General features: G+C 41.0%; 1 protein-coding gene across 1 annotated transcript in view; it reads left to right on the top strand.

Annotated features, from left to right (window-relative positions):
• The window catches only part of gipc3 (GIPC PDZ domain containing family, member 3), a gene marked incomplete at both ends in the record, with an annotated part of 29,963 nt that continues 17,331 nt past the window's right edge, over positions 1-12,632 (top strand). The window contains 3 exons of the mRNA XM_080430792.1: positions 1-300; positions 6,837-7,022; positions 9,419-9,599. Of these exons, the coding sequence (XP_080286918.1) occupies positions 1-300; positions 6,837-7,022; positions 9,419-9,599 (667 nt within the window). The remainder of the gene's footprint in view (positions 301-6,836; positions 7,023-9,418; positions 9,600-12,632) is intronic.

Raw genomic sequence — 12,632 nt, 5'->3', positions numbered from 1 at the left:
ATGCAGAACGGAGAGGCTATGAGCCCGCAGGACTCCAAGGCGGCAGTCGCAGCCGCGGGGCCCCCCGAGGAACAGAGGGCCAACAACCACAGCCAGACTCAGGGGACCTCAGAGCCCTCGGCACCGCCGCTGCCACCTCCTTCGCCGCCTCCGCCTGGCCCTCCGGAGTACCCGAGGCCCAGGCTGGTCTTCCACACCCAGCTGGCCCACGGCAGCCCCACGGGCCGCATCCACGGATTCACTAACGTCAAGGAGCTCTATGCCAAGATAGCCGAGGTTTTCAACATCTCCGCCTCAGAGGTACAGTGTCGGGTTTATTCACTTATTATATAGTAGTTACATCATCATTTCTTTCAAAGAAATGAGCTAACATTCTCTTTTCTTCCTTCTGTTCCTAGTCTAGCCTTTGTGAAATGGGTGTTATATTTCTATTGAGGCTAGTTTCCATGATGCACTGTAAAAGATCATTTGGCCTGGTTACTGTTGTTTCGCCAGACTTTGTACCCATGTGAGCCTTGATCCTGATGAATAATGGCAACAAAATCACCAGATAATGATCATCTGTCGGTAATCACCACATAGATGACATAGATGAGTCATGTTGAAAGAGTCGAACAGACCTTGAGATGATGTTAAATGGTGCGTTTATATAGCACTTTTATGCAAAGCACATTACAATGTGCGTTACATCACCCATTCACACACACTTTCCCAGACTGACGGCACCAACATGCTCATCGGGCTGCCTGGGGCTTCTGATTCCAAGCACCATAGCCAGTGCCACCCAGAAAAGTATAAGGGTTGCTCATAAAAAATACTAATGTGTATTCAAATCCAAACATCAGGGATTTATACATATTCCAAGAACCCCAAAATGTGGTACGCCCCTTGCAAATAAACGGAAGAGTCAGTATTAGCATGTAAGTTTAGAGGTAATTTTTACCTCTTTGTATCAAAACAGTGAGGCTGGGTTGGCTTTGAAACTTGGCAAACTAATTCTAAGAATTAGTTTAGTTATTTAGTTCAAGCTAAAACTCATGATCTCATCAGTTTTTCTTTCTTTTCTTTTATCTCTATAGGGGATGATTCCTTTTCGACTTCATATTCATATGGTAACAGTTAGATGATTATCAAATCTTGTTTTAGCCACTAACACCTGCACATAAAAACAAGGCTTAATGTAAAAATAAGAGGAAAGACTGAGACAGTATATCTCTATCAGGCCAGGTGTCCTACCCTAGGTCGTGGGTTGCAGCCCTCAGGGCCTGAGGAAGCTTCGGGAGGAAATTGCATTTACGCGACATATGGTGCAACTTTCTGCATTTGTGGCACCCCTATAGGCAGAAGTGAATAGAGTTTATAGACGTGGGCTCTATAGAGGCCGCTTAACATGCTATTCAAATTTGGAGTTGATTGCATGTTGCGTTCATGATATATGGCTTCTTTCTTTTTTTAAGAAAAAGGGCCCTCCTACTAATAAAATACAATAACATTATAGACATGGCTCCAAAGATCATTTGTACCTAATTTGATTAAATACATAAATAAATCATGTTTCTGCAACAAAGACATTTGTAGCATTTGTGGCATACCCTATGGATCTAAGTGAAATCGCTTTAGGCTCTGCATTGTTCAGAGGCTCCTCCATGTGTGATTCAATTTAGCTTTTTTGCTTTTGCTTTTATTTTTTGTAAATTAGGCAAACTCTCCCGCACACTTTGGACGGCAATTGTAGCCAATCAGAGTATGACAAATCGGAATGATACATGTTCATCACATGACAACTGAAATCATGTGTAGTAGCCTAATTTGTGTGAATTTGTGACAGAATATGGCCTATATGGGGAGTTCAGTTGCATCATGATCCAAGGAATCCAGGGGAAAATAAACAACCTACCTACCTGCGGTTCAAGAGTTGCAGGCCAAAACATAGCACTGGCTGGTATAGCGCCACCATGAGGCCGATTTGACAAATTTGGGGTGGAGTGTGCACGATAAGTTTGACACGGACTGGTGCAGCAGTTTCGGAGATTAGCTGTGTACACAAACAGGCAGACAGATAGACACACAGACGCACGCACACACACACACACACGCACGGACGAAAGGACTGATGCACACGCACACAGTCAAACAGCGGTGAAAACATCTACCCCTCCCCCTCATCTCTCCCTTCCTGAGATAACTACAGACTTAAAAGTATTGACTTTGCGATATGCATGTAAAAAGCTACAATCTTCTAAAACACTCACTCAGTTACATAAACCTAGGTTAGCCATACTGCATGTTACCATCATCCACACACCAGCTAAGAACAAGCCTGTCTGTGGCCTTGACCTGAACACCTGCAGTTGTGTTCTAGAATGTAGAAGGTCTCCAGCAGGACCCATCCTCGCTGTGAGGTCACGGCAGGCAGGCAGCTGCATGGAACACCAGGCCAACGGCCTTGAGATGAAATGTACTGAATGAACCTCTACTAGTTCAGGGCCAGCAGGCCTAACCACACACACGCACATGCATGCTCACACAGCTGCTCTTAATGCCAGAACAGCCAGAGTCCACAAGGACAGCCACAGCGGGGACTGAATGGTGGTGTCCTGGAAAGAACTATTGGTGCCTAATGGCTCACTGTTGTGTTTTTTTTTACTTTTTTTATGTCACGGTAACAGTTTTTTAGGTCTTGTTCATGTTTGGGTTGCTTTATATGTAGGTGTACCTTGAATTAATTGAGCTCAGTAGAACTTGGAAATTAATAATTTTGGGCATTTCTATGCTTGATTTCAGACAGGATAGTGTAGAGATACAGGAAATGAAGGGCAGAGAGACATGGGGGCAAGATGAGGGTCAGATTCAAACCTGCACGGTCCTCCTTGTGCTCTCTTAGGAGCATAATATGTATGATCTATGCACTGAACTGGCTGAGCCACCAGGCACCCCAAGTATAGGTTTACTTTTAAGATAAGATCATCTTTACTGGTCCCCATAGGGAAATTCATGTGTTATGCTATAGTAGCAACAGCATTAAGCATGAAATGAGATGATGCATCTCAAGGGGGTTATCCTTATAATAAAGGTACTAAACACAGGATAGGTTAAGGCAAAAGTTAAGAATCAGAAATACAAATTAAAAGTAACATAAAATAAAATAAATAGTCTGACACTAGACATTCGCATTTGGTCTGACTGAATTAATAAGGTATATTATATCAATAAATATAATGTATAATGTTTCTAAGCACGTTTACAAATGGCTTTACTGCTACGGTGATCATAAACCTCTCAGATATTATGTTATAACCCTGACAGCCACTGTAGTAAAGACGTAGCATTGACGTTGGCGTTATCTGAACGCTTATCACCTGTGCAGTGGGAGCTGTTGCAAACACATTCTGTCCCATTCTGCACAAAGCTCTGGTCCTTGAATCCAAGCTGTATTCAGGTAGGAGGAGGTGTCAAGGACCAACAAGATGAACAGATATGAATCCATACACTTTCAATTCCAGCTGTCCTTGAGAGTGTTATCTTAGCAGTGGTGGACTGCTAAGTTCTCAAATGTTTTACTTAAGTAAAAGTGTCAATACTGCAATGTAGAAGTACTCTGTTACAAGTAAGAGTCCCGAATAAAAAATGTACTTGAGTAAAAGTACAAAAGTATTGGTATCAAAATGTACTTAAAGTACCAAAAGTAAAAGTACTAAAATGTTTGAAAATAGCAGATCTACAAGCTCACAACGCATCACGATGCGACACGTTGTGAGCTTGTAGATACATACTTGAGTAAATGTACTTAGTTACTTTACACCACTGTATCTTAGCAAGCATACAGAGGTTCATTACAAAACAAGAACCTAATAACTTCATTATAATCATATATTATTAGTGGGCTGACTGGGCACCAAATCACTTGAGAGCCTAGTTATGCCATGCACAATGCTGCTATGTGGACCTACCGAAGTGCTACCACCTTTTTGCCTATCCCTGACATGTTTCTATTTACCGTTTGCTTTCCTTTCTTGCACAAAAATGCATTTAATTATACCTGTAAACGTGATGTGACAATAAAGTTGATTCTGATCATTGTCGCTATCACTAATCCTTATTTATTTATTTTTCATAAATCACACTGTAGCTCTTCTATAGGCTACTTTCACCTAGAAGCTTTTTTTGTTATTAGGAACCTTTTGACATTTGTTTTTGAACAAAAACAATATATAGGCTATGTGCCGTAGCAACTTGGGAGAGTTTTGGAAAGGATGACGCTATCTGTTTTTAACTGTAACATCTTTTGTCAGACGTCAAGAGGTCATACTCACACCGTTTCTCCAGGAACAGAACCCATCAAGTTATGTGAAATATTATTTTATAACAGTAGAATAATACTTCCATGCCATCCGTCAGACTCAGCATTACATTCTTCACTTGGTACTGTGATGCATCAATACAACTTTCAATGCGATGAAACCACACACACACACACACGCATGCACGCACACGCGCACACACACACACACACACACACACACACACACACACACACACACACACACACACACACACACACACACACACACACACACACACACACACACACACACACTCTCTCTCTAATTGGCACTGCATATTCTTTTTAGATTCCTTGAAACACAGGGTGGCTCATCTTACCCTGTTCTCCCTGTAAAATGCTGCAAAAAAAGGGCAGATGAAAACCAGGCAGAGAAAACAAAACAATATTAGAGGGAATGTCAAGAGAGACCATTTCGTCTCTGTCGGGTGGAAACCTCATATGTCCAAAACTGTTACTTTTCAGGATTCAAATTCAAAAATAGCAAAAGCAGCAGATCGACAAGCTAAAAAAACCCTGATTTGTCGCGTTGGAGTAAAAACTATACATACTGTTAGAGGTCATTGAGTGTGCCTTAGGCTCAGACGTCATTGTTAGTGAATTTGTGGACAGACTGCTGCAGCCAGTCGCTTCCTCGGGCCTGTTTGGGCTGCCTGCCCTGCAGCTCTTCTACAGCCGTGTTCAATTACCGTGTTCACGTAGTCAGTGTGTCAGATGACCCTGAACTCCAGTCAGACAGCACAACACAAGACACTACAACGTCTGTCTGTATACCTATCAAGTATAGCCTACTACTGCATTGTGTGAAGAGATAGTAGTAGATTAAAAACCTCAGATTCAGGTGCCAGTGGATGGTTCGTTGTTGTTGTTTTTAAGATTTTGTGCACTGTACTACTTGAAAGTAATACTGCACTTAATACACAACTTACTTTAGTATACAAATATATATTGCCCTCTAAAACGCTTTTTTTTGTGCAATAACATGAGCCAAGTAAAAATGTAGTGTGGTCTTAGCCTTAAATAGATATACTTTGTACATGTTTCGTTCCGCTGCTTTGTTTTCCTGGTGTAATGTAATGTACTCTATTGTTGCTTGTTTTATGTTTTTTTTGTGGGGACTGTGGATGTAAAATTGCACCTTTGCTAAATCCTGTGTATTTACATTACATTGATATGTATTGTTCATGAATATGCAATCTCCCGTTTAAATAAACAAAAAAGTAAAGTAAAGTGGATGATTCTGTAGTGTTGCTAATTCACTGATCCAGTTATAACTCAGTTATCTGAATCGGGATTTTCCAACTTATTTCTCTTGTTGTTGTTATGAATGCTTGTGTGCTCAAAATACTTCTACTGCTGCACTCATTTGTCTGAATAAGAAAGCTAGATAAATATATTTGAATACAGAGCTTTATGACCAGATCAGCCATCCCAGAACTCATCTGAATACAAGCCATGGCCACATAGGCAGACTAGTCCCCTTGACTACCAACTGCTCTCTGCTGGTGAGATTATGTACAGCACAACTGTTGAGACCATGATGAATGTGCTTCAAATGTAGCCCTGCTGGCTCAAGCAGAAAGTGTAACGTAGAACTTATGATCAGCTCACATTATATTATGTTTACTCTGTTCCTCCCTACTATACTGTCTTTTCAAATAAAACCTTACATACTGTGTAACCTTTTCAATTAAACATGCTATTTTTTATATAATCTTTCGCTGTTAAATCTTTCATAATAACGGTTCCACATAAATGTGTGTGCGTTTTTAAACGTCTCTAAACAATATTAAACATTATTTTATATTCATGAATGTCGGGGGCCAGGCGCTCGGGTGACAGAGTGGTAAAGTGCCTGCCCACCACCGCGGAGGTTGTGGGTTCGATTCCACCGTGGTGCATCCGGCTTTGTCGAGCGTCTACTCTACACAAACACAATTAGCCTGTGTTCGGGGCAGGGAAGCCGGGCAGGGACGATGATAATTGGCACTGCACGTAATCGTATATGGGCTGGGGCGGCACCTGCCAGCAGGGAGTGTTGGGCGGGGGGAGTAGGACGAAGGCTCTACGACACGTGGGGGCTCCTCACTGGTAGGTGAGTCAGTATACAACAGCAGTGACAACACCGAAATGTGTGTGGAGAGAAACCAATTGACATAACGACGAATTGGGGAGGAAAAAAACTAAAGCAAAAACAAGCAAAAAAGTCAGACACTCGAGCCAAAATGCTGTGGGCACTGGAAATTCAGAGTCTTTCAGAGTTAATAAATACCATTTCTGATGACTTGTTGTTGCTTTCCAAAATATCCTCGGGTGCACAGGCCCGGCAGCATTCTTTTTCGGCGTTGCTTCCATATAGGCAAACGCTGTAATGACAATGTAGCTACAAGGCGTGTCGCTAAAACAGACTACTAAAATGAACATTACAGTGTGACTTTAAAGAAAGAAAGAAAGAAAGAAAAAAACGAACTTGTTTCCTGTGTCTTTCCATCAGATCCTATTCTGTACCTTGAACTCCCATAAGGTGGACATGCAGAAGCTGCTGGGAGGACAGATCGGCCTGGAGGACTTCATCTTTGCCCACGTCAGAGGAGAGACCAAGGAGGTGGAGGTCACCAAGACGGAGGACGCCCTGGGTCTCACCATCACAGACAACGGAGCCGGATACGCCTTCATTAAGGTGAATCTCGCAATAACATGTTTTTGCACCCACGCACGCACGCACGCACGCACGCACGCACGCACGCACGCACGCACGCACGCACGCACGCACGCACGCACGCACGCACGCACGCACGCACGCACACACACACACACACACACACACACACACACACACACACACACACACACACACACACACACACACACACACACACACACACACACACACACACACACACACACACACACACACACACACATTTGATGGTTTAATAGACAGCACTATAAATATGACTTGAAGGGAGAATATTATCTGTGACTAGTTAAAAGGAAGGCCTTTTTCAGTGTTATTGCTTTTACCATTATGAAATATGATAGTATTGAGAACTGTCACCGCGGGTGTGATGTTCCTGATGTGGTTTAGAATAATTCTGCTGACAACTTGTGCAAATCTGACTGATGCAATATCGCTCATCATGACAACTATATCTAACTGAGAAATATGATGTCCCATTTCCTCTTTATTGGAAAAACTACGATAGAGCTGACAGTTGACGAGTTGTCAAAATAATGCAATAAAAGTCATGTGTTGCCAATGCATCAGTCATGCTTCCGATACATAAAATAAGTTGTAACTAGACACACACACATTTCATTTCGGTGTACACACATTTCATCCCATCCCACATGAGAATACATGACACATACAGTACCTATGAAATTATGTAGTAACCACAAAAGTGACAAATCAAACTTTGAAAAATCAAAAATACATTGATTTGTTTAACACTTTTCCACTTACTACTGTACATAATTACATTATGTTAATTCATAGTTTTGATCTTCAATAAAATTCTACTATGTAAAAGAAAGAAAAAGACAAACCCTTGAATGAGTGGGCGTGTCCAATATGTTTACTTCTAATGAATACGTATATACACACTAAATATTTGTCAAACCGAATGTAACCATAATAACACAAGTCTACTGAGGAAGGGAGAGGAGGGAGGTAGAGAGACAGAGATAGAAACATAGAGGCAGAAGTGGAGGGAGAGCGAGAGAGAGAGATGGAGGGAGAGAAAGTGAGAGGGGGAGGTAGGGGGAGAGAGAAAGGGAGAGAGTGAGACAATTTCACCCAAGCAATAATCCGAGCAATGCCTGGGTACCAAAACCTGTAACAGCTGATCACCACAACGCTTTTACCCTGCCTTGTCAGTGCAATAATCCGAAGCTGACAAGCTGATATATGATAAATTCCACAAATTCTGCCCGAATATGAAAATGACGTATATTGACGATGTCATAGAGCTGCGAGAACATCCGGATTCTAGGCAGGCAGCATCAAATGACGTCAGTCTTTCCCAAATATGGAGTTCAACACCCACACGGCTCTAGAGTGCCCTCCGAGTACCCTGATAACTGGTACTGCACTAGTTCATTATAAAAACAAGAATGTCATTAATCCATTGGGACCGGGAATGCATCTGTGTAATTTTAAGATTTCTTTGGCAATTAAAAAATAGCAGATATACAAGCTCATAGCTTGTAGATCTGCTATTTTTTTTTATCGTGAAAATGTGTGCAAATCATTGAATATGAATTTTTTAAAGCGAACATTTTGTCGCCTTGCTAAACTAATGGCCTAAGTCATTTTTTTTTGTTTTTCAGGAAAAATTAAAAACTGATCCAAAACAAAACTATATGATATTTCTTAATCATTTCACCCAAAACGTTTATAACAAATTATGACTATTTAAATAGAAATAACACTGTCTGTCAGTTATATAACATAAGAGATTTAAATAGGTTTTGATAGGATTAAATCTGACTTAGGCCAAAAAAAAAGTTTTTAAATGGCCTAGATCAGTAAATAATTTGGCCTAAATCACAAAACCATGTGACTTAGGCCAAAAAAAAATCCTATTTTGGCCTAAGTCACACGAGGGAGTTAGGCCATTATACTAAAAGGGGAGGGAACAGCATGATCCTTTTCAATTAGGAGATAGGCGATTTTACCAGAGGTGGCCAGTGTCATGAGGAGCTGACTTAGGCAAAAATATAAATTTCCTCAAAAAATTACTTAGGCCATTAGTTTAGCAAGGTGACGATTTGTAAAATATTTTGTTCCAAAGATTTGAGTTACAAATGTTCGCTTTCAAAATATATATATTCAAAGATTTGCACACGTTCACGATTTCTTTTTCAAAAATAGCAGATCTACAAGCTCACAGTGCGGCACTCGGTGCCGCACTTTGAGCTTGTAGATCTGCTATTTTTGAATAGCCAAAGAAATCTAAAAATGACACAGATGCGTTCCTGGTCTTAATGGATTAACCTCGTGATCTTCTACCTTTTTGTTTTGTTGTTTATGTACCACCATTTCACAAACTGTGTATATGTCTGCTTCACCAGAGGATAAAAGAAGGAAGCACCATAGACCGCCTGAAGTTGGTATGCGTGGGCGACCACATCGAGGCCATCAACGACCAGAGCATCGTGGGCTGTCGGCACTACGAGGTGGCCAAGATGCTGAAGGAGCAACCCAGAGGGATTCCCTTCACGCTGCGACTGGTGGGGCCCAAGAAGGCTTTCGGTGAGTTTATAAGCCCAGGAGTTGTTGGGGCGTGTCGGCGGCGGCTGGCGGCCGGATAGTGTGTCAAGTCAGCCGCTTGATCGCAGGTTTGATTCCAGCCGGTGAGCCCTGTGCTGCGTGTCCTTAATCCGCCCCTGCTCTCAGTTTACTGTCTCTCTAGCCTCTAGTGTTCTATAGGTGACCCTGAATCCCCCAGGGCTCTATACTAGGCCTGCAGAATGTTCGCATGTTTCATCCCTTGTGCTCATCACATAAACAGTGATCACAATAGGCCTTCATTCCAGCATCACTTCATTCATTAACAACAATCAACAATGCTCTATACTCTACTACTCTTTTGTTTGTCAAAGTTATGCAAGCATAATGCCGAGATGTTGTTTTCAATGAATTTGTTTAAATCTTAAATCTTTAAGTAAAAAGAAGCTGGTTGGTTACGGTTTTATCAGTTGAAAAAAGATCCCCCCCCTTTTGTTTTTGCCTCGGGGGGAACCACCTCCTTTTTTGAGTAGGGAGTAGAGACAGGAACTCGGTTTGGCTCCGCCCCTTTCTTAGTCCACTTCCTCCCGGGTGCTTTTGTGTTTATTCCTACTAATAACATGTTTAGGGCTGTGGTGCTGACAGATTCTGCTGAGATTACGGTTTTATTTAATCCGCTCAAACTAACAAGCTATTCATCTGATGCTATGACTGCTATATTAAATCTATTGATACTAGTCATAAAGTTCACAATGTGCATTTGTGCTGCAGTGTAATGTATAGTTTTAGTTAACACTAACAGATTGACATGTCCCTGTTGGAGAGACAGAGCTGACTGTGGGACTGGACTGTGAGAAAGTAATGTCTATTAAACCATCAAAAAACAGAGTGTGCGTGTGCGTGCGTGTGCGTGCGTGCGCGTGTGAATGAATAGATGTAAAAGTACATTGTACACTTTAGATAAAGGCGCTACAGAAATGCAGCAGTGTTAGGGGCTTTATTCTAATTGGGACCACCTATAAAAATAGATGCTGAGGCACTGTAATATCAGCAGCCTCAATCAGATGACCTATGTTATGAAACATTATGTTATGAAACATTATGTTATGAAAACATTATGTTATGTTATAAGAGCACGACAGCTGTGGCCTAGAAATCCCTAGTCAGTGGACACCCTTTCTAATTAGTGCCCTTTCTTCCAGTGAGTGGAAATCTTCTACAGCTACAAACTTTGTACAAAGACATTCTGCTTCCAAATTTGTTTTTGCAGACGGCTATTTCCTGTTTCAAAATGACAGTCACCCTTCACATCGCAATGCGTTGTGAGCTTGTAGATCTGCTATTTTTGCTATGTTTGAATCTAAAATTTAACTTTTCACAAATAACGTCACACCCAAAATAAGGGAGACCAGGTTGAATGTGGTTAATGGTCGATACCATTACCAATGCTCTCATGCAGTTCAGTTTGCATTTCACCTCTTGCACAGACAGCACACCAAACCACACAGACACCACCACAACAGAACAGTTAGCCCAAAACCACACGTACTGCAAACAGAATGAGGAGCTTTGCAAGTCTGTATGGTTTCCTCTAGTTCACTGGTTCCCAAACTTTTTAGCTCGAGACCCAAAAAAGAAATGTTATGTCTCCCCGGGACCCAAACTAGTGAAAATAGCAGATCTACAAGCTCACAACACATCGGGATGCGATCTGCTATTTTCACTACTTTTCAACTTTTTTTACTTTAGTATCTTCCCCCTCTAATTCATGGATTAAGGAATTCTTTTGAAAAATGTTTGAATTTGTTTTTGAAAATATTATGAAATCATAATAGTTCAAAACTAAATCTAGGGGGAAACATTTTTGTGGTATTTACTCGGGACCCATTTTGGGAAACACTGCTCTAGTTACTGTGTGAATGGGTGAATGAGAAGGTGAAAGCGCTATGGATAAAGGTACTATAGAAATGCAAATGCGGTGTTTGGAGTTTTATTCTACATAAAAAACAAAACAGGCTAAATGCTCTGAAGTAGGCCTACTGTAATAATAACAAACAGATTACTTGTTGTTACATGAACACGACAGCTGTGCATGGCCTAGAAATCCTAAATGAAAATTATATTATGTGAACTCAAGAGAAGACAATAGTATGGTGACTGAAAATATGATCTGGTGAGGCAATGACCCCCTCTGCTGACAGGAATAGAGAATTGCAATCATTACTGTAATTACAACTCCATGTATAAAGTAGGACATAAAAACTCAATGGAATAGGCTATTGAGAAATAACTATGACAGAATTTCAATTAGCCAGGGAAATACACATATTATAATCAGAATGTATTTCTTTGCCACGATATATTGTCACTTTTACGAGGGAGATACATCTCACTGAATCAACACGATTTAAAACCCATGCGTTTTGTCCCTTGAAGGAGCCCTTGAAGTGTTTTCTGGAATGCATTTTTCTTTGGTAATCAATCAGAGATGAGTGTGATTTGAAGTGGTTAGCACGTAGCCTTGGTTCACTGGCAGACCATGAGGTGATGGCAGGCAGACAGCAGGATGTTCATAATATATCAGTAGGGTGGACTAGTATTTAGAAAGCGTTCCATGAGCGGAAGGTCATTTCTTTCCCTTCAACACCCAGTGTGTTCACAAACAGTCATGTCTCCTGCGAAGCACAGTCTGAGCTGGATTATAGCAATGGGAAATGCATGGGATGATACAGGGCTGGAGGAGAGAAGCTGATAAACGGCTAAAAGTGTATAAGAATACAAATCTGCACACCAGTATTGCTGCTCCCAAATACATGCCCGAATATGGAAATGTATATACAATGATACAGGGTTGGGAAATTATCAGAAAATTATCGAAACAAATATTTAGAAGCAATAACCGACTTAATCTTACTCATTTAGGTTAACTGAATAATCAAGAAGCAGGTTTTTTCTTCTTATATATTAACAAATAGACACAAAATATCCTAATAGATTCTTTTGTAATAATCAACTAAATCGATTAGCCTGATTAACCACTTAAGCCAGTATTATACT

This window comes from Gymnoscopelus braueri, assembly GCF_963280865.1.
Source record: "Gymnoscopelus braueri genome assembly, chromosome: 6".
Taxonomy (NCBI): Eukaryota; Metazoa; Chordata; class Actinopteri; order Myctophiformes; family Myctophidae; genus Gymnoscopelus; species Gymnoscopelus braueri.
This window is presented reverse-complemented; position numbering and strand designations above follow the sequence as displayed.